This window comes from Tupaia chinensis, unplaced genomic scaffold (assembly GCF_000334495.1).
Source record: "Tupaia chinensis unplaced genomic scaffold, TupChi_1.0 Scaffold000215_1, whole genome shotgun sequence".
Lineage (NCBI taxonomy): Eukaryota > Metazoa > Chordata > Mammalia > Scandentia > Tupaiidae > Tupaia > Tupaia belangeri.
The window spans coordinates 714,453-736,823 of record NW_006159690.1 but is presented as its reverse complement, the minus strand read 5'-3'; the positions used below and the strand labels follow the sequence as shown (position 1 = coordinate 736,823).

Sequence of the window (22,371 nt, the reverse complement as noted above, 5' to 3'; positions counted from 1 at the left end):
CTCTCATGTTGTAGATTTCTCTAAGATCCCTTGGGCTAATCTGAGAGTACAAATTCTAGAGCATCACAGAGGCACAGCTTAACCATTTATCCACCCATATTTGGCTTTAGATAAATGACTTAAAAAGATCTTCAGTTTCATTCATCTGTAAAAACAGAGGTAATATCTCTTCTGACACATTTATTACAAGGATTAATTCATGTAACGTACACGAAGGCTTAGCATCGTGCTTGGCAGATAATAAATGCTCATCAGAAACGACAGAGTTCCCTCTGTTCCCATGTTGTTTCCCACTGTCTGGACTCTTAACACCCTCCCAGCCTGTGAATGGTTGAAATTAGCACAGACAGAGTCTGGGCTTGGGAGCTCAAAATGGCCTAACTTGGACTCCTTGACATGAGATTGGCTTCTCTGGTCAAACTCAAAAGTCTGAAACACAGTGAGTGTGTGGGATGAACTTGAAATGAAAATATTTATTTTTACTCCACCTCATTCCACAAAGGAAGCCAATGTAACAATATAAATTGTATCTACAAATGGTATTTTGAAGTAGGTGTGGGGGGAAGGTAAAAAGAAAATGTAATATTTAATATTTATTTTTCCTTCTTCTTATGGGAACCTAGAACATAACAGTCATTGTAGATATGCTTTTAAATTAAAAAAAATTTTTTTTTCTCAAGGAGTGGCAACTCTGGGTGTGGGAAAGGGTGAGAGAGAATGTGAGAAAGAGAGAGAGAGAGAGAAGGAAGGAGAGGAGAATATCCTATACCTTCTTCTGGACTCTCTGGATTATATCATAGCAAAAATATAATCAACGAGCCTTTGATCAACAGAACAGGGTGGTGGCAGGAATTTGTCATTCACTGTGGTTAATGATTATTGACAAGTCAGTAATGATGAAGCTGTACTGTGTCACTCATACTGAGGACATTAGCATTGTTTAAAGGTCAAAACCAAATTCCCTTAAAACGCAGTTTCTTTAAAATCAGGGAAATCTTGAAATTCTTTTCACCCAATTTAGACTATAAACTAGGGATTAAATGAGACACTCAGGATTTTGATCCTTCCCTTAAATCTCACAGTAAAATAATATTTAATTTTTCCTGATTTAAATTCTTGGCTGGCAAACAAACACCATGGTAAAATTCTTCCAACGAGTGAATGAAAAGAGGATTTTGAAAGCTTTTTATGTCTCTAGGAGGCCTGGGAGAAAGTAAGCACAAACCCAAGGCAAATCTGTACCAAATCAAAGCAAAATTATACTTACTCTGTGACACTCTGACTAGCTCAGTCACACTAAAAACACCTGATGTGACAAAACTGTCCTGGAAGCCCAAATGTCCTGGAGAAACAAAAACAAAAGAAAACAAAGTGTCATAAATAGAAGACAATTGACAACAGAGCTCTAAATATTAGTTTCATTATGATTACAAAATGTAGATGTCTAATCTCATACTCTGCTCTAGTTCGAGTTTATGTGGGAGGACACAGTCATTTCATTATGGAGATAGTTTTTTCGTTTGAATTTAGAGGCTGTGAAAAGTTATGACAACAACCGGGTGATTTTTGAAATGGTTAAAAAAAATTTAACAGGAAATTTGAAACAAAAGACACTTTAAAATAAATGGTTACCATGACCTCTGAGACCTTAACAACTGGATGAAAACAGCATACCTAAGAATCAGCCAGGACAGCTAAAGTTCCGTGAAAGTTTTTAAACATTACTCTATAAAGAAACATCTGATCAGGATTAGTTATCTATTCACTTAAATCAAGATTGAAAGATGTTCCCTTCATTTCTAAAGCCACCACAGGGTGAATTTTTTTAAAGCTACAATAGAAAACATAAGCCCCAAACCAGGACACATGAAAACAAATTCTTCTGAGCACAAATAAAAATTTAGATTATTTCAAAAACAAGAGTTTTTGTGTTATTTAAATTTTTTTTGAGAAAGGATAATAAACCAATGGTTCAAAATTGGTTAATCTTTCCATTATGCATCTGCTTTATTTTTGCTAGATAGGATGAATTTCCTTTTTCTAAAAATTCTTTATAAAGAATTATTCATTCATGCAGGACCAGCAATTGGCATAATGGCTATGTCACTGGACTCCCATGTAGTCAACCATGGTTCAAGTCAGACCTGGTGGCTTAAACTCATGCCGGGCACGTGTGTGTGGGTCTGTGCCCAAGATCCTGAGAGGAAAATGGAGGAGAAGGGATTGCGGCATGGCCATCCCCCTGGGGGGTGATTTCTCGCTTTCTGTCTCTCTGTCTCTGTCTGTCTGGCGAGTGCACGCACCCTATAGCAAAAACCTCTCAAAAAAAAAAAAAAAAAAAAAACTGGGGTCAGAGGAGAACCTGTTAACTGAACAGTTTTGAAATAACTGTTTTTGAAATTTTAAAAAAATGCATCTTTAAGATATGGAACAAGATAATAGGCCAATCTGAAGATAAAATTACATATAAAATTTATGTTGTTGATAAAAGCTAGATTTTATACACAACTAAAGGAAAGCAAGTTTACCTAGGGTACAACATACATACCAATAAATTTATGAAATGTCATGCATATAAACAATTGTAAAAAATCACCATGTTTTGGAGGGTTATAAGTAGACATACAGATTCTTCTTCTACTCATTACATTTGATTTTTGCATAAGGGAAAATTATACTGAGATTTTAAAAGAAAATTGTCAACTAACTTTTATACCGCATATACAACCTTTGAGTTTTTTTTTTTTTAATTTTTTAATTTTTTTTAGAGGTTTTTTGCTATAGGGCGCGTGCGCTCGCCAGACAGACAGAGAGAGACATAGAGACAGAAAGCAAGAAATCACCCCCCGGGGGGATGGTCACACCGCAATCCCTTCTCCTCCATTCTCCTCTAGGGATCTTGGGCATGCACGCACACGCGCCCGGCATGAGTTTTAAGACACTGGGTCCGGGACGCAAACTGCGGTCGACTACGTGGGAGTCCAGCGACATAGCCATTACGCTAACTGCTGATTTTCAAGTTTTATTTTATTTTTTAAAATTAATTAATTAATCAATTTATATACATTCAATCACATTGTGTAGCTTACAAAGTGAACATTTCAATATGCGAACATTTCTCCCCAGTCCAGTTGATCAAAATATCAACAGATAACACCACACCTCCCCATCCCATCAATGCTCTGCCTCTTGTTTTAGATGAAAGTTTTGATTTTAAAGATGTGAAATAATCTCATCCAAAAATAAAATAGATACTTTTTGCCTTTACCAGTGCTTAAGAAATCTCATCTCTCAAAACAACCCACACCCTGCTATTTAACTGGCTTTTACGTGGTAAATGCCTCAGGTGCTATCCTGGGATGAAGAGAACTAAGACATAAAAAAATTAAATTAATAAATAAAAAGTCTCTAACATGATCTTGGCAAAACAGACGGTAACACCTCTTTCTGATTGGGGCACCATTAACATCACATTTATCCCACAGACCATAACAAAGGAAATCCAACCACAATGCACATGAAGGCAGACTTAAAACACATAGAACAATAACAAGGAAATTCATAGCTGAATAGGAAAATCTGGGTTGATCTCCAGCTCTTGCTTTTCTATCATTGTCACTTGACTGGCGGGCCGATACTTGTTTCAATTCTAATCTTGAAATTCCCTATTTTAGGGACAAACTAACTTGCATTTTTGTACAGAGTGCATGTATATACATATACTTTAATCTTGCATCAAAAAACCCAAAAAACAAAAAATCAAGCAATATTTTAAAAATTAGTTAGCTGTAAGGACTTGTGATGCATGAGGAGGTTTACAGTCATCTAGTTGAATTACCAACCTCTCCTGTTGTCCTTTTTCTTTCTTTTTAACCTTTTCTTTAAAAAAAAAATTGCTATAGTGCCTGTGTTCACTGAAAAGAGACAGAAATAGAGACAGAGAGAGAAGGAAAGTAAGAAAGCACCCTTCACAGGGCATGGTCACATTGCAATCCCTTCTCTATTTCTCCTACTTTTTGGGATTTTGTGCATGCATGCACACACACCTCACATGTTTCTCAAGTTCCTGGGTCCAGGACTTGAACCAGGCAGTCAACCATGTGTGATCCAGCTGCCTTAACCAATATGCCACTGACTGGTCCCTTGGCTGTCATTTTTTGTTTGTCCAAATCTTAAAGTCAGTCTTCTTCAAGGGTCTGTGTGTTCATCTCTCCCTGGATATATGTTTCCTAAATTACTTTATCTACTTCCATGAAGTTCACCCCAGTCTAGATGGTGACATTTATGAAAATTAGAAAAAGGTTTGTTTTGTACACCACTGTATGCTCTATGCCTGAGCTATAGCAGTTAGTAAGTGAATATCTGTGGGATGAATAGATGAGTGAGCCCATAGGCCAATGACTTACAAATCTTTATCATTTGCCAACATCTCTCTTCTGGATTCCAAACCCATAAATCTAAATATTTATTGGACATTTTATTCAGATAGCCCACAGGTATCCTCAAGCCCAACATGTCCAAAGCTGAACTCATTTTCTTCTCCCACAGAACTTGTTCTTACTATTTTGGATTCCCTTTTTCAATAAACCATCCACTGTCCATCTAGTTTTCTGTTATGGAGTCATTGCTCACTCTGATTCTGTTTCCTTATTCTTTCTTTCTTTCTTCCTTCTTTCTCTCTCTCCTTCTTCTTTTTAAAGAGATTTTTACTATAGGGCCTGTGTGTTCACGAGAGAGACAGAGAGACAGAAAGCGAGAAATCATCCCCCGGGGGAATGGTCACACTATAATCCCTTCTCCTCCATTCTCCTCTCGGGATCTTGGGCACGCATGCACACACGCCTGCTGTGAGTTTATTAAGCCTCCAGGTCCGGGACTCGAACTGCAGTCGACCACGTGGGAGTCTGGCAAAGTAACCATTATGCCATCTGCTGGTCCCACCTTCCTTATTATTTCTTGACTCCTCTCTTCATTTTCCTCGTAACAACCATGGCTCAGAATCTTCCTACTTCTTTCCAGCGTGATGGGAAAGCCTCCTAACTCTGCTCTCTTATCTTTAGTCTTGGCTTCTTCTCCAATCTTCTCTCGACTCTGCAGTCAGAGCTGTCTCACTCACAGGCAAATCTAATGACTCATTCATTCATTCATTCATTCGGGAAATATTTATCAAGCATCTACCACACCGGGCATTGCGTGAAGGACTCAAGATACAGTCTCCTATCTTCAGGGAGTTCTAGTTTAGAAGCAAAGACAGCTGAAAACACATTAAAGAAACTATTTTTAATATAAATGGCATAAATGATATGAAGGAAACATATAGCCAAAGTTTAGAAAGAGTGGTGAGAGTTTTCCCTTAAGAGCACACATCTGAAAGATATTAAAGGAGTAGCCAGGAAAACAAAGGGGGCAGGATTAGCTTGTGCAACGGTTCTACAGTAGAAAGAAGAAGGTGTTGGAGACACACATAAACCCAGGGTGCTCAGAGTTCACTCTCATATCAGAAACTTTGTGGAAGCCCCACTCAGCTTGTCTCCTCTCTCAGATGTCTCCCTGTTTGTTCCTGTCACCAGGAAGACTCTGTTTCTCTTTTCTCAACATCAAACCACATGTATGCCATACAGGCCTAACTTAGCACACTGAATTGTATTTTTTTTTTTAAAGGTTTTTGCCATAGAGTGTCTGTGCTCACCAGAGAGAGATAAAGAGAAATATACATAGAGAAAGTGAGAAATCATTCCTGGGAGGATGGCAATCCCTTTTCCTCTTCAGACTTTTGAGGACTCATTCACATGTGTCTAGCATGATTTTCAAACTGCTAGTCCACCAAACCATGGTCTACCATGTGGAAGTTCAGCCTTTTAACCACCAAGCCATCTGCTGGCCTCCTAAAATTATTAGGTCATTAGGAAAGTTATGACATACTTTTCTATGTTTTTCTATGCAAAAATGTGTCATGACGTTCCCAATGACCCCATAAATTGTAATGTCTTTTTTTTTCTTTTACTGTTGAGTCTCTGAGGGGGGAAAGTTATCTTCTGGGCTTTGGCCTCCAGGCCCTTCCAGGCCCTACTACCTGCCTGGCAGGTGGTAAGCACCCCTGAGATGCCACTGAACAAAACCCAAATTGGGCTCACTTACGTTTTTCTTTTTTATAAAAATGTCTTATTTATGTGTCTTCCTCTCACTCCTAGTATTAAAGTTTAAACTAAAATTGAACCAATCTTCACTGGAAAGCTAACATGAACTATCCAAATATTCCCTCCAAAGTAGACAGGACCAGGACAGGACAGACAACAAAGCTTCTGGTCAAGAATGCACCATCAGGGAAATGCCAGGGACTGCCCTAGTGTTGTCATGATGTTTCATATTTGGGGAGATCAAGTAAAAATAGTGTTAAAGGAATGGTATCATTTTTATGATAATGAACATAAGGACACCCTCGCCCCCAAAGGGATCTAATCACAAACTGCAACTATGATTTTGTGTGATTCTGACAAAGTAACTGAGAAATTTATTTCCTCTACTGGTAACAAGCCTGCTAAAGCTTATCTTAGTAGAATGTGTGTCCTTTAGAAAGTAAATGCAGGACCAGCAGATGGCATAGTGGTTATGTTGCTGGACTTCCACAAAGTCAACAGCAGTTTGAGTCCCAGACCCAGTGGCTTAAAACTCGTGCTGGGCACATGTGTGCTCATGCCCAAAATCCCGAATGGAGAATGGAGGAGAGGGGACTGTGGCATGGCCATCCTCCTTGAGGAGAGGAGTATTTCTTGCTTTCTGTCTCTTGGTCTCTCTGTTGAGTGCATGTCCTATTGCAAAAATCTCTCAGAAAAAAGAAAGAAAGAAAGAAAGAAAGAAAGAAAGAAAGAAAGAAAGAAAGAAAGAAAGAAAGAAAGAAAGAAAGAAAGATGAAGAAGGTAAATGTATGTGAATGTACAATAATCAGAAAAACAGAAATAGCATAATGATCTCTCGAGTCTGATGTAACCATCGCTTCACAGAATTATCAGGTGATCAGATAGTCTTGTGTACCTTATGTTTATAGCGTGTCCCTGAGGAAAAGGCTATGTAAACACCTCACTTAAGAAGGCTATGAAACTAGTTTTGTTCCTTCACCAACTATTTGGAAACCCGCTGATGAGCTCTAGAAGAAGACAGCAATGAGAAATGAAACCTATGAAATGATGGAAAAAGTGATACTGCTAACGTAATTACTAAGTAACCCAAGTGGATTAATATTTCATTTTCACTAACACAAACCGAATCATAAGAATGACTTTCAGGGAAATTACACTAATCTGGTTGTGCTACTTTACTGCAAAATGAGAAGAAAGTAGAAAAGAAAATAAAAAGGTAAATTTAAGTCATTCCAAATTCAGATGTTATTAGCATTAAAGGATCTTCAGTTGGAAAGCTGATTAAACATGTTTGAAAGGTCCCTGGATTTACATTTTCAATAGGGCTTTTCAGAAATGAGTACAAAACATATACTTTTGTTAAATATATCTTAGATGAAAGCCAGATTGCTCAATGATCTATCTCTAAAATTCTAAACTACTGTTCAGGAGCAATTGTATAGGAGATTGAAAGAGGAGCAGATCTTTTTTCATTTCACATAAAATGGCTAAAAAAGTTCATTCACTGAAGTCTTGTTCAATGAATTCCCAATTAGAGTACAGATTTCAATACCTTGGAGTCAGTCATACTCACAGTGGGGAGAGATTAGACTTTCAGGGAGAGGTAGAAATATAAAAAAGCTAAATTCTTTTATGGATAGTTAGGAAAAGCAGCTCTCTACCTCAATGATATCAGCAGTTATTATGGAAAAGGCCATTATATGGGAACCAAATCTCATTTCATGGAGGGACTGAACATCTATCTACCTTTTAACAGGCAGCAAAGGAAAAAGTTAGATTTGCAGAGAGACAGGTAACCTTGCAGAACTGCTCAGAGGTCATGGGAAGAGACAGCTGGGAGCACACCAGTCAGCGAAGAAAGGTTCAATGTCCATGAAACAGCGTAAGTTTGTATCTGAAGAGCAGAGATTTTACATGAGAAAGTACCTCTGCTTTTCCTGTTGGGATATTAGGAGTTCTTGACCCCAAAAGATCAAACCTCATCTGGTTAATAGATGTAGGCAAACTGCAATACACAGGTCATTGCATCAAAAAGATCCTAATTCTGTTCTATTCTTCCTTTGGGAATGAGGTTCTATCACTAGTGAAAGACAAGACAGGACCTTCCCACACCTGTGCACCTGGGTCATCCACAGGAAGAGCTTGTGCCATTTCTATCCCACAAGAATTTGGGGTTGCCTATGCCATGCAGGCCCTGCCTAGTCCCTGAGGATATTGCTTCTACAGATCTTTATCCTTCAAAGAGAAGGGTGGACCAGTTGGAAGCATGGTGGTTAAGGTGGCTGGATCCCACAGAGCCAACTGTATAGTCCCAGTGGGTTGAGAAATACACCACATGTGTGTACGCATGTCCAAAACTCATTAAGGTAGGGGGAATGGAGAACAGACTGCAGTGCGACCATGCCCCATGAGGAGTGCTTTCTCTCTCTTTCTCTCTCTCTCTGCAGGGAGCACAGCATCCTCTGGCAAAGCTACAAAAGAGAGATGGTATACCTCACAACTGTGCACCTTGCCTCCCTGGACTCTTAATTTCTCCTTCTCTGAACTCCTCACCAATATGCGCCTAGGGGAATGGGGCTTCTTAATCTCCCCTCTTCTCAGTTCAATACATTTGAGGTTTGCTCACTAGCATTGCCAGTCAAGGTGAATTTCAGCTCTCCTTGTCCCATGTACTAAACTTTTTCTACCATATTTGTCAATTATTTGTTCAGGTATCTTATCTCTGCACTCCTACTACAAACCAGAGCAGGGGAGGGTTTTGTCTCATTATCTTGTACTGTCGACTATATCCAGCACAATCCCTTATTCTAGATGTATAATAAATATTTATTCAGTGATTCAGATGAGTGACCTGAAATACCCTTTTTGATAACCTTCTAAAGCACTATGTAAATTATTATTAGCTTACCTACAGTGATATGTTACTTTTGTACTCTTAATTTGGGACATCTTAGAAATCAGGATTTTTTAGGGATTAGATCCTGATCCATTAAGGCCAAATTCTAAATTTTTGGTCTAATTTTTGACTATATATTTTCTATTAAATGAATTACTTATTCATAATGAATTATTCCACCATTTTTTAGTAATAATCAAGATATTCAGTATTTTAGAATAATTCCTCATGTTAATATAAACGTAAAAATTCAGACATCGGGATCAGCAGGTTATGGTGTGGTGGTTTGAGCTTTGAACCTGGTGGCTTGCTTTCTCACTTTCCCCCTCTCTTTCTCTCTCTCTCTGTCTCTGGTGAGTATACATACCCTGTAATAAATTTTTAAAAAATAATAATAAAGATAAATGAAATTAAATAGTTATTTGCTAAAAGTTCATAAATCTATTAGAAAAGGACATGGGAACAATAAACACACATATGTATATATACATATGTATGTATTCAGCTTGTGTTATGAACCTTTATGATAGTGAAGGAAAATTCACTTGGTAGTCTGCTTGCAGTAAATATTAAAAGACGAACATATTATGTTTGGGAGACAATAAGACTGAAATACTTCTGTATCACAAAAGCTGTGCCTGATAATTTATAAAACAACAAAAAAAGATACTTGTCAACTAATAATATGTATGAGGTGTTTTAAGATGATAAGATGCATAAATGAATTGTAACAAATGTGTTGGCAATATGGTGACTGTCATTCTGGTTTATCATAACACATTAAGGAATTGTTAACATTGCGGAAATAATGTACTCTAAGCTGAAAAGGAGGATGAGGCAAAAGAGGTTTGAGAAGTAAAAGGGAACTTCAGAATGTTTGCGGGAAAACAGAATAAAATTTGAATTTATTTTGAGGTCAAAAGAATTTGGGGTTGCCTATGCCATGCAGGCCCTGCCTAGTCCCTGAGGATATTGCTTCTACAGATCTTTATCCTTCAAAGAGAAGGGTGGACCAGTTGGAAGCATGGTGGTTAAGGTGGCTGGATCCCACAGAGCCAACTGTATAGTCCCAGTGGGTTGAGAAATACACCACATGTGTGTACGCATGTCCAAAACTCATTAAGGTAGGGGGAATGGAGAACAGACTGCAGTGCGACCATGCCCCATGAGGAGTGCTTTCTCTCTCTTTCTCTCTCTCTCTGCAGGGAGCACAGCATCCTCTGGCAAAGCTACAAAAGAGAGATGGTATACCTCACAACTGTGCACCTTGCCTCCCTGGACTCTTAATTTCTCCTTCTCTGAACTCCTCACCAATATGCGCCTAGGGGAATGGGGCTTCTTAATCTCCCCTCTTCTCAGTTCAATACATTTGAGGTTTGCTCACTAGCATTGCCAGTCAAGGTGAATTTCAGCTCTCCTTGTCCCATGTACTAAACTTTTTCTACCATATTTGTCAATTATTTGTTCAGGTATCTTATCTCTGCACTCCTACTACAAACCAGAGCAGGGGAGGGTTTTGTCTCATTATCTTGTACTGTCGACTATATCCAGCACAATCCCTTATTCTAGATGTATAATAAATATTTATTCAGTGATTCAGATGAGTGACCTGAAATACCCTTTTTGATAACCTTCTAAAGCACTATGTAAATTATTATTAGCTTACCTACAGTGATATGTTACTTTTGTACTCTTAATTTGGGACATCTTAGAAATCAGGTTTTTTTAGGGATTAGATCCTGATCCATTAAGGCCAAATTCTAAATTTTTGGTCTAATTTTTGACTATATATTTTCTATTAAATGAATTACTTATTCATAATGAATTATTCCACCATTTTTTAGTAATAATCGAGATATTCAGTATTTTAGAATAATTCCTCATGTTAATATAAACGTAAAAATTCAGACATCGGGATCAGCAGGTTATGGTGTGGTGGTTTGAGCTTTGAACCTGGTGGCTTGCTTTCTCACTTTCCCCCTCTCTTTCTCTCTCTCTCTGTCTCTGGTGAGTATACATACCCTGTAATAAATTTTTAAAAAATAATAATAAAGATAAATGAAATTAAATAGTTATTTGCTAAAAGTTCATAAATCTATTAGAAAAGGACATGGGAACAATAAACACACACATATGTATATATACATATGTATGTATTCAGCTTGTGTTATGAACCTTTATGATAGTGAAGGAAAATTCACTTGGTAGTCTGCTTGCAGTAAATATTAAAAGACGAACATATTATGTTTGGGAGACAATAAGACTGAAATACTTCTGTATCACAAAAGCTGTGCCTGATAATTTATAAAACAACAAAAAAAGATACTTGTCAACTAATAATATGTATGAGGTGTTTTAAGATGATAAGATGCATAAATGAATTGTAACAAATGTGTTGGCAATATGGTGACTGTCATTCTGGTTTATCATAACACATTAAGGAATTGTTAACATTGCGGAAATAATGTACTCTAAGCTGAAAAGGAGGATGAGGCAAAAGAGGTTTGAGAAGTAAAAGGGAACTTCAGAATGTTTGCGGGAAAACAGAATAAAATTTGAATTTATTTTGAGATCAAAACCCTTGAAATCCATGCATAGTTTGTTTTTTTTTTTTTTTTTAATAATACACCTTTTCCATGAACTTTTGGAGGACCTCTCTCATACGTGTCATGGAAAATATATACCATTGGCCTCCTTCTTTTGTGGCTACAAATTTCCCTCTCTTGTTCTTTTATTGTTACTTAATATAAACACCTACGCTGTGTTTTTGGTGTTTGTTTTCCCAGTCATTGCTCATTCAGCAATTTCTGTCACATCCATACAGATAAAATCAATATTCGCTTTACTGTTTTTGTTCAACAGATATGTAGTGAATGTCTGTTATGTGGCAAGCACGGTCCTAGGCCCTGGGGATACAGGAAGAAATAACACAAGGTCTTTACTCTCAAAGGTTAACATCTCTAATCGAGGAAAATACTTACACCAAGATTTTTAGTAACGTGCTTATGTAGAAGTGTTTTTTTAAATCAAACCTTTCGAAGAAAACATTAGAAAGTAACAAACACTCTTACAATATCCTCTTCTGCAGAGTCCACACATATCCTTGGTCGTCAACTGGAATCCATACCTCTCTCTCTGAGTTAGACGTGCCCACAATTGGAAAGAGAATACAAGTGATGTGGTCAACTTCTACCCTGAATTCCTGCCCCGGACACCTTTCTCTTCCCCTTCGTAGGAACAAGAACATGTTTATCCAGGCAAACAAAGACAGAGCTTATGGGAGAGGACAGCAATAAGACAGAGGGAACCTGGGATTCTGAGTGACCATGTGGAGCAGAACCACCTTGCCTACCTAGGCTGTTCATCTGGGAGTGCTGCCAAAAAGAAAAATAGATCTCAATGTGTTTTAGCCACTGACTCTTTTTATTTGGTTTCCTTATTATAGAAGTGTAGCATTCCCCCTACCCAAAGTAACTGCTAACTTTTCCTTTTTGAATCAAAAGAGTCACAGATTGGCAGTCACAGGCCAATTCCGGGCTGCAAACATATTTTGCTTGGGTAGCACAGTACTTATTATTTTCCATAGGATTGCTTTAATGCAGGACACCAGCTCATAATTTACTATCCTCCTCAATAATCCTTAAATTAAAATTCTTACACATTTACAGCATTCCTCAATAATCTCAATACATGTATTTCACTATTTAAATCATCTTTAAGATCCCTACAGGCCTTAGGTCTTCGTACTATCCACTAATTCTCTTCTTACCACTTTAATTCATTTTTTTTGGAAAGAATGAATGAATGGTTTGTGTCTTTCCTCTGGAAAAAGAAAACAAACAGCTGGGTCAGCCCTGTAGCACAGTATTTAGGTCCTGAGTCCCACATGGGTTTGAGTTTCAGCTCCATGACTTGAAAAACATGCTGGGCATGCTTCTGTGTGCCCAAGATTCCAACAGAAGAATGAACTGGAGGAAGAGAGATTGTGATGTGACCATGCCCTGTCGGACTGTGCTCTCTCTCTCTGCCCTTCCTCTTTCTCTCTTGCATGTGCATCTTTTGACACAATAATAATAAAATCACTGCTATTTCATGATCTCCTTAAGAATTAAGTAATAGATGTTTTAGCTATTTAAAGTCCATCAAAATTTGGCCTTTGAGAACCAGCAGTTAGCGTAATGGCTATGTCACTGGACTCCCACATAGTCGACCACGGTTCACGTCCTGGACCCAGTGGCTTAAAACTCACGCCTGGAGTGTGTTCGTGCGTGCCCAAGATCCCGAGAGGAGAATGGAGGAGAAGGGATTGCGGCGTGACCATCCCCTCTGGGGGGTGATTTCTCACTTTCTATCTCTGTCTCTCTCTGTCTGTCTGGTGAGTGCACGCTCCCTATAGTGAAAACCTCTCCCCCCAAAAAATAAATAAATAATAAAATAAAATAAAATAAAAATTTGGCCTTTAACACACCTTTCCAGCATTATTTTCCAATACCACCTAAAACCTGCTCTCTGAGTTGCAGCTAAGATGTTCTACCTGCTATGCTTAAATACAATGTGTTACATCCTCCACAGTGGGGTCCATATCAATGTTTCACAAAATACGTTATGTGGAATAATTTACAGAAATGCTGCACCAAAAGCAGATAAAAACAAAGTTAATTATATATATATATATATATTTATATATATATTTAAACATTCCATAGTAAAATAAAGTTGGAAAATACTATTATACTCACTCTTGGAAAAAGACAAGGAACATTCATATGTTAATGCCTCTCAGGATTCCTGCAATATGAAAACTTTCTTGCAAGAACTTAACTCATTAGTTCCCCAATAATTTGACCAGGATCACACTTGTTTGTGGCAAATTTTCTTCAGATACATTGGTATATGCTGCTCCTCTCCCTCTTTGTCCTTTTTGGCTTAATATACTGAGGTTTTGGAAGGTGCACTCCAAACCCTCTGAGCTAATTCACATTTTTAATGCATAGCCCAAGGAAACTGCATATCTTAACTTGCAAGCATTTTAAAATATTTACATTAGGAAAATGGAGCAAGCCAAATGACAGGCACTGGAAAGCTAGGCTTCCATCTGAAAAAATGTATCTGTAGAACTTCTCTAGATAGTACTAATCTTTATCCAAAGCATGCCTTTTATTCATCCAGTATTTACTCTGTGTTCGGCACCCTGCTAAGCACTTTAACTGTAACAGCCCAACTCTTACTGTGACTCTGCATGATTGGCAATATTGTGATTTTACAGAAGAGGAAGCATAAGCTCAGAGATAATAAGTGACTTCCTTAAGGTCACACACAGAGTGGCAGAATTAGGATTAGGGCCCAGGCACGTGAGATTCTCTTTATATCTTTTATTCTATTTTTCACCCATCGTATATAACACCAGAGACCTGATCACCTAGTCTAATCCATAGGTTTTGTCACATCTTTCACCAATACCTGCAGCTAAGAAGGGAAGACTAGCACTTAATTCAATTTAACTTGATTGCCCAGTGACTTCGCATGGAGAGGGTTTATTAGTTTTGAGTAACAACGGATTCAGTCATTAATTAAAGGATTATGTCTTTAAGATAAAAAAATCCAAAAATAGAAAGTGAAAAAATTATATTTACTTATGTGTATGTTTATAAATATTGGACACTTGACATTACAGAATAAACTAGAGAGGAAATGGAAGGGAACTTAATGATTGTCTAGTAATGGAGTAATCATCAGACGTTATAAAAAAACAAAGAGTTTTTAAAAACTAAAATTCATTTAATGTGTCTGTTTTCCTATAACTTCTCATTTACCTCAATTTGACTTCTCATACAGATAGAATAAATCTTATATCCCTTCCATTCTGCTACCCTTCAAATACCTGAAAAACAGGCCCCTCAACCTAATTTTCTCTTCTCCAGGCTGAATATTCTTTCTTTCAGTATTTTGTCAAATCAACCAATTAATTTATCCTAAATATTTAGCATCATGCATTAATTAGACCTATAAGCAGAAATAGGTATTTGCAAGTGTAAACTATAAATTAGCCTTGTTTAAGTGATGAAAAAGAGAGAGAGAATTTTGCAGCATGTTAGAAAAGCTAAGGTCCAGATTCATCTCTGTAGTCTAGTGGTTAAAGAAGCCAGATCCCACATGGCCAACCATGGCTTGAATCCTGACCCCCCTGGCAGCTTGAAAAACATGCTGGGCATGTGTGACTACATGCCCCAAATTCCAACAGGATGAAAAAATGGAAGAGAAGGGATTGCAGTGTGGCCATGCCCCATTGGTGGTTTTTTGGTGTTTTTTTTTTTTTTTTTTTTTTTTCCCTTTTTTGTAAAAGTTATTTACGTATTCCGCTTTTTTCCCTTTGTCTCTTTCCAGCAAGCACACATGCCTTCTGACAATTAAAACAAAAGCTAATAAGGTCCAGTATAATTCGCATAGTATACCCAGCATTTTATAGGTCCAAGATCTTAAAATTAATTCTGATGTTCTTTAAGGTACTATAAACCTAAAATTTTTTTTAAAATTAACCTAGCTTTGAACTACAAGGTGTTTTAAAAGCAACCTTATTGTTTTTAATGCTCTGACACAGTTGTCTCTAAACTCGGACAGTAGCACCTGGTCATTTGCAAATGGATCAAACTATTTATAATAACTGTAGTTTCTGCTTATGCACCTTTACATATACCGGAGGAAAAAAATATGAAAACATATTCTCTGAATACAGCAGAAACCGATTACCTTAAATGAAACAGACAGAAAACTGGATCACCCGAGGGCTACTCTGGTTCATGGATGTAAAACAGCAAAAACACCTTTAATAGCCCATTACCCTGTTCTTCCTTTTTTAGGTTTAATTCACATGGCTATGAAACCACTTACAGAGTCCTGCTTACTAAGGCACCTGAAGACACAAGCAATGACAAGGAAAGAAGATGACCAGGGGCCATGTGCTAATTTCAAGACACTCGGCACTGATCCTGGTTTACCAAGCCTGGAAAGAAAATGATTGATGAACTGAAGCAATTTTTTTTTTTAAATCCTCACTATTACTTTGCCAATAGTACAGAAATACTGCTACCTATTGATAAAGGTAGTCATCCAAATATATGAAAAAATAAATTAGAACCTCAAAATGCAAAGAGTGTTGATCTTTTTAAAAGTCATTTGCTTTATGTAATTCTTACTCATTTACCCAACAATTACTTGGTTTCCGATGCTGTAGTTCACAGTGTTTATTAAAGAACCTATGTTACACATTTCCACGATACTATGACATGCCACCTATTGTGTGGGCTACAATACTTTGAAGTTTGCAGGCTTAGCCCCAACACCAAGTATTTTAGAAGTACCAGGAAATTCTTTGTGAGATATAACGGAATGAATGAGACTGTTCAGGCCATGTCGTGTCAGCACAATGGAGGAACACTTTTAAGACTTTAAAGTCATGTAATGCAATTCTAGGCTGGATTTTTCCATGCCACCTATTGTGTGGGCTACAATACTTTGAAGTTTGCAGGCTTAGCCCCAACACCAAGTATTTTAGAAGTACCAGGAAATTCTTTGTGAGATATAACGGAATGAATGAGACTGTTCAGGCCATGTCGTGTCAGCACAATGGAGGAACACTTTTAAGACTTTAAAGTCATGTAATGCAATTCTAGGCTGGATTTTTCTTGTTTAAAAAAAAAAAAAATAGTAGAATGGGAGTGATTGGAAGAGAAAAGGCCCAATATTTGACAACAGAAATCAGCATAACCTTTTAACTGCAGCAGCCATGGGTGACTGCCCTTCGACCTTGGAAGATTATGTGGGATTTCAATGACAACAGCTGGAAGTGAGCATGTGTGAATAGAGACACAGATCTGAGGCCTGGGACAAAAGACCGCACAATCTCTGCCCAGATCAGAGTGCTGATTAGAAATTGTTTCCTGGTCCTGGCTTAATAGAGTGTGATTATGAAAGTTGGTGGGTCTTTTTTTTTTTTTTTTAATTCTTCCAACAAGAAATCATCGGTGGATTCCCTCCATACCCATTCTTTCTCTCCAGCTCCTCAAATCTTCTGGACTTTTATATGAAGTAAGTCCTATTTTTTTTTGTAAGAATGGACTCGTAAACACAACTTTATTGTATATACTACTTTTTCTAGCATAATGTCTTTAAGGTCTTGACCTCTTTTTTCCCTGATTTTAAAATAATCTCCATTGGGGTACTTTATATAGGCTATCATTTTTAATTGAAGGATTTATCACAGACACACACACATATCACACATAGCTTGAATGGCAACTCAGTGAAAATGAGAACTGTATCTCTCATCTTCCTTTCCTCCCTCCCTTCCTTCTTCTGTCCTTTTTTTTTTTTTTTTGAGACAAGGTCTTTCTATGTTGCCTATGAAGATTTCAAACTTGAAGTTCTCCAGTCTCAGGCTCCTGATTAGCTGAGATTATAGGCACACACAATCCCATTCAACTTTATCTTGCTAACTCTACTATGGTAAATATGGTGGGTGCTTCTTGTGTACATGGTGAAGGAACACAAAAATGAACTATCTATTCTTACCCATTCATTCTTTCTATTCTCCTTGAGATGTAAAGGTAGACTCTTTCTACTCCGCCAACATTTAATAATTTCATCTTTTTCAGGACCAGCAGTTGGTGTAATGGCTATGTCACTGGACTCCCATGTAGCTGACCGCAGTTCGAGTACTGGGCCTGGTGGCTTAAACTCACACCAAGCACGTGTGTGTGTGTGTTATGTGTGTGTGCGCGTGCCCAAGATCCCAAGAGGAGAATGGAGAAGAAGGGATTGCAGCATGGCCATCAACCCTGGGGGGCGATTTTTTGCTTTCTGTCTGTCTCTCTCTGTCTTTCTGGTGAGTGCACATGCCCAATAGCAAAGATATCTCAAAAAATTAATAATTTCACCTTTTTCCTCAACCAACTTCATTCATGTGTATGTCTGTGTATGTATGTATATGTGTGTGTATAATTACATATTATACATAATATATAATTAGATTATATATTATATATTTATCCCAAACACCAAGTATTTTAGAAGTGTATGTATATATATATATTGTATATATACACTTATTATCTATCTATCTATATAATATATATACAATTAGTATCTATATATATATTTTAGATTATATATTATATATTTTTTAGAATATACATATAAAAATATATGTGTGTGTGTACATATATAGTTACTAAGTATATATACATATATACATATATATATAATCTAAGCAAATTTTTAGTTAAGACATTAGGTATGCTTACCCCCCCAAAAAAGAACTACAAAAAGGGTGAATAATTCCCTCCTTTCAAAGATAAGGTAACTTAACTTATTAGATAGATATGGCTGGTTGGTGATTGTGGTCATTTCTATCCATAAAACTCTTAATGAATTCTACTCATTAGGCTGAAATGCACACACACTGACGCAGATGCACTCTTGGATTCCACTCAGGGTCCCACACTTGCTGACGTTGCTCTGAAACCACCAGCATGATGCCACATGATTGCTAAAAGGACATCGGGCTATGATTCATTTATGTTGTTTTGGTTTTACCATACACTCTATCTCACCTTCCATTGCTCTGGATTTTGCTAACTATTCTAGTTTCTATATCAAATTAGCGACTACTAAGCTTCAGTAGAAGGTGTCATTTCCTCTATGCAAATAATAACCCAAACCAAACAAAAACCAACCTAGTTGAGTGATACAGCTACAAGGAAAAGCTGGTGAAATTGTCCCCCAAATCAGACATGGGTCATCTGCCTGTATCCTTCTATAGCAACTCTAGATGTTATTCCAAACAAGCCATGGGACAGATTGTTTGTTCAGAACAGACCAAATCCATTTGCTGTTTCAAAATTCTATAAACAGAGTATTAAGGAATTCAATTCCCAGAGCAACTATATGGGTGCTGGCTTCAGTTTCATGAGAGCTTTTGCCAAGCTCACATATTTGTAGAACTGCTGGCTTCGAGTGTCCTTTGCAATTCAGAGCAAGAGAGACCATTGCTTGTGATCTCGGTTCACTTTAAGGACTGAGTCTTGCTGGTGACAGGTATACATGATAAATGTTCCAGAAGGCTGACCTAATTTCCGTTGAAGTGAGTGTTTTACTAAGAACATTCCCTCAAAGTGTCAGCTTGCAACCAAGGATTCAAACTTCCCACTGTTCGTTCTCCTTAGCGAGCTGTTACCACTGCTTGTGAAACTTCACTTAAAATTAAGTTAATTTTGTCTCATTTAGCAAACTCTAAGTAGCTAAGATATGCAATGGTCAGACATATCACAGCTCATATATTTCAGTTGTTTGTAATCAGGAAAACCAAATGCTCTGTGTTAAATAGAAACCTACACTGTCACTTGTCATTTCTCTTGTAAAGGGAAGGATATGGCAAAATGTTCCTTCATTTTTGTCATTCAGAAAACCTTATTTTCAAGGTATTACTTACATATAATAAAGTGGGAGGGGCAGTACTATGGAAATTAGAATTTCAAATATCCTAAGCCTCAATTTCCCCATTAGTAAAATGACACTAATGGTTATACCTACCTCATAAGTCTGTGGTTAGGAATAATGAGGTAATACACTTGAAATGGTTAGCAAGGAACCTAGAACACGGAATATGTTTAAAAATGATAGCTATTATTATAAATAATAAATACATCCTTTATATATAAAATCTGGAACACAGAGGGAATTTTTAGTAGGAAAAACATTTAGAAATAACCATGTTCTTGGGGCCAGCTCTGTATTGCCACACTATCCTGCTGCTCAAGAGAAGCTCGAGCAATGTGGCAATGTGGTTCGAATACCAGGCCCGGTCAGCCTGAAACACACCAGACATGTGCACAAATGCCCAAGACCCAGTGGGCTAGAGATTTGGAGGAAAGGGAGGGATTGTGGCATGACCAGATAGCGTGGCGGGTGCCCCTCTCTCTCTTTCTCTAACTCACACTGTCACGTCATGCACACACTCCATTACAAATAAAAAACATTTAAACATGTTCTTTAGATATGGATGTTAAACAGTCCAGGTCCAGGGCTCTAACCACCACACCACCTGCTGGTCTCAGGTGTGTGTGTGTGTGTGTAAGAGTTTGTTTTTTGTTTTTTGTGTTTTACTTTATGTATTTATTTTAATTTGACTAGAGAAGGAGAGGGAGAAAGAGAGAGAAAGAAAGTGAGAAAGCCAACTCACAGGTACAGGACTCAAAGCGTGGTCGGCCATGTGGGAGTCCAGCACCCTTAACCACCACACCACCTGTCGCACCCCTCAGGTGTGTTTTGAAGTTGACCAGGAGATCCTAACCCACAGTCCATGTGGCTTTCAGCCTTGCAGGACATTTTTGTTAGTTCTACTGCACAACCATCAGCTGAGCCTCTCTCAATTATTTTAAACAAGTTGAGAACAAATTTTAGGAATGAAGTTCCTAAATATATTCTATTTATAATATTTATGAAAATAATTTCTTACAATTCTTCAAATAATTTAAAATATAAATTTTGACAGTTCCTTAAATGCATATTGAAGACCTACAGGAACCAAACATCCTAGACATAGGATATACATGCAGGTCTTATTTTCTTGGAGTAATCACTGCTAGTACTCCGGAAATAGGCTTTAAGTCCTTTTCTTCTTGCAGCAGATCAAGTTTTACCTACTTTTGAAATAAACAATGTACAGGAGTATTTAGAGAAAGAATGAAAAATGGCTCTTCCCTCACCTTCACTAATTTTACTTTAAATTTCACTTTTTTAAAAGAAATTGGTTTCCTGAACATTCCTGTTGATAAGTAAATGTACTATGTTGCCTGCTCTAGAAAACAGGTATTTAGAAATCTAATTTTGTTTTTTAGTATCTTTAAAATAAAAGCTATTTACATTTTTATGTGAAAATATTTTGCATGGTATAACAAAGTAATCAAAATCAATGCATATTATCCTAAAATGTAGAAATACCTTTTGGGAATAGACTACCCTCTAATCTAGGGCCTCCACACCTCAGCTCCTTATTTCAATATAAACGAGAGCCATCAGAAAGCACCATTAAGGAAAGGGTCTTGATTCCTTATAGCTTTAAATCAATGCTAAAAGAATTGGGCCTTTTAAGCAGGAGAATGATGGACACATTTCACTTTCCTGACTTTGATCACTGAAGCACTTTATGATGCAGGCTGTTTCCCTGATTTTAGGGAACAGAACCTTTGTTCGACTCACAGAATGAACTGAGTACATCTCAGACTCGCTCTTAAGTGAGAGCGCCGGCGTTCTTCTCGGAATGACTGCAGCGTTTCTTATCAGGGTAATCGGCATTTGAAGGGGAACTACTTCCAGTGCTCAGACTACCCTATACAGGGCAGGACACTTGGCATCTCTGGCCCCTATCACTGAATGCCAGTAACATCCTTTCCTTGCGACAACCCAAAATGCCCTCACACATTTTTTAACTCCCCCAAAGGGAGCCATATGGTCTCTGGGTGAACACACTCTCTAGTGTATAAACACTGCCTTGCAGACCTCATTAGGTATTTAATACTGTATAATCTTGCCCGCCAATGAACTGTCTGACTTATTGTCTCTGTAATTAGAATGCAACTATTAGAAGCCAGGGATTGATTATTACAATGTCCCTTCTTCCTCAGCCATGCCCTCCACCCCTCCCCCAAGTTCTCAGATTTTATACTGAGACCTTGATTAAAAACAACAACCCTGATGTATTTGAACTACTATTTTTCTCAGGCGAGAACCTCTTAGCCGTAGGGTCTATAAATAGAAGTCATATAGTTGGGGCTTTCTGGAAGCCTTGATTTCAAATACTTACAATCTATATGGGGGTGGGACCAGCAGTTAGCGTAATGGCTATGTCGCTGGACTCTCATGTAGTCAACCGTGGTTTGAGTCCGGGATCCGGTGGCTTAAACACACGCCGGGCGCGTGTGCATGTGTGCCCAAGATCCCAAGAGGAGGATGCAGTGTGGCCATCCCTCCTGGGGGGTGATTTCTCGCTTTCTGTCTCTCTGTCTCTCTCTGTCTTTCTGGTGAGTGCACACGCCCTATAGCAAAAACCTCTCAAAAAAAAAAGAAATCTATATGGGGGCAAACTGGCCAGACTTCTCGATATCCTTTTGTCGTTGCTGAAAAGATAAGCTCAGTGTGCTAACCAGCTCCCAGGAATCACTCAGACAGCATCTTATTTATTCACAACAGCATCGATGGACCTACAAGTCTGCAAGACTTTACCGAGATATAAAACACGTAATCACGAAAATAAATATGCGTTCTGTTCTCTTCTCTCAGTGC

General features: G+C 37.8%; 1 protein-coding gene across 4 annotated transcripts in view; it reads right to left on the bottom strand.

Moving 5' to 3' along the window:
- Window positions 1–22,371, bottom strand: part of NFIA (nuclear factor I A) — a 445,632-nt gene that overhangs the window by 140,911 nt on the left and 282,350 nt on the right. For all 4 annotated transcript variants that reach the window (XM_006147506.3, XM_006147507.2, XM_027771457.1 and 1 more), the window contains one exon: window positions 1,268–1,342. In XM_006147506.3, the coding sequence (XP_006147568.1) occupies window positions 1,268–1,342 (75 nt within the window). The remainder of the gene's footprint in view (window positions 1–1,267; window positions 1,343–22,371) is intronic.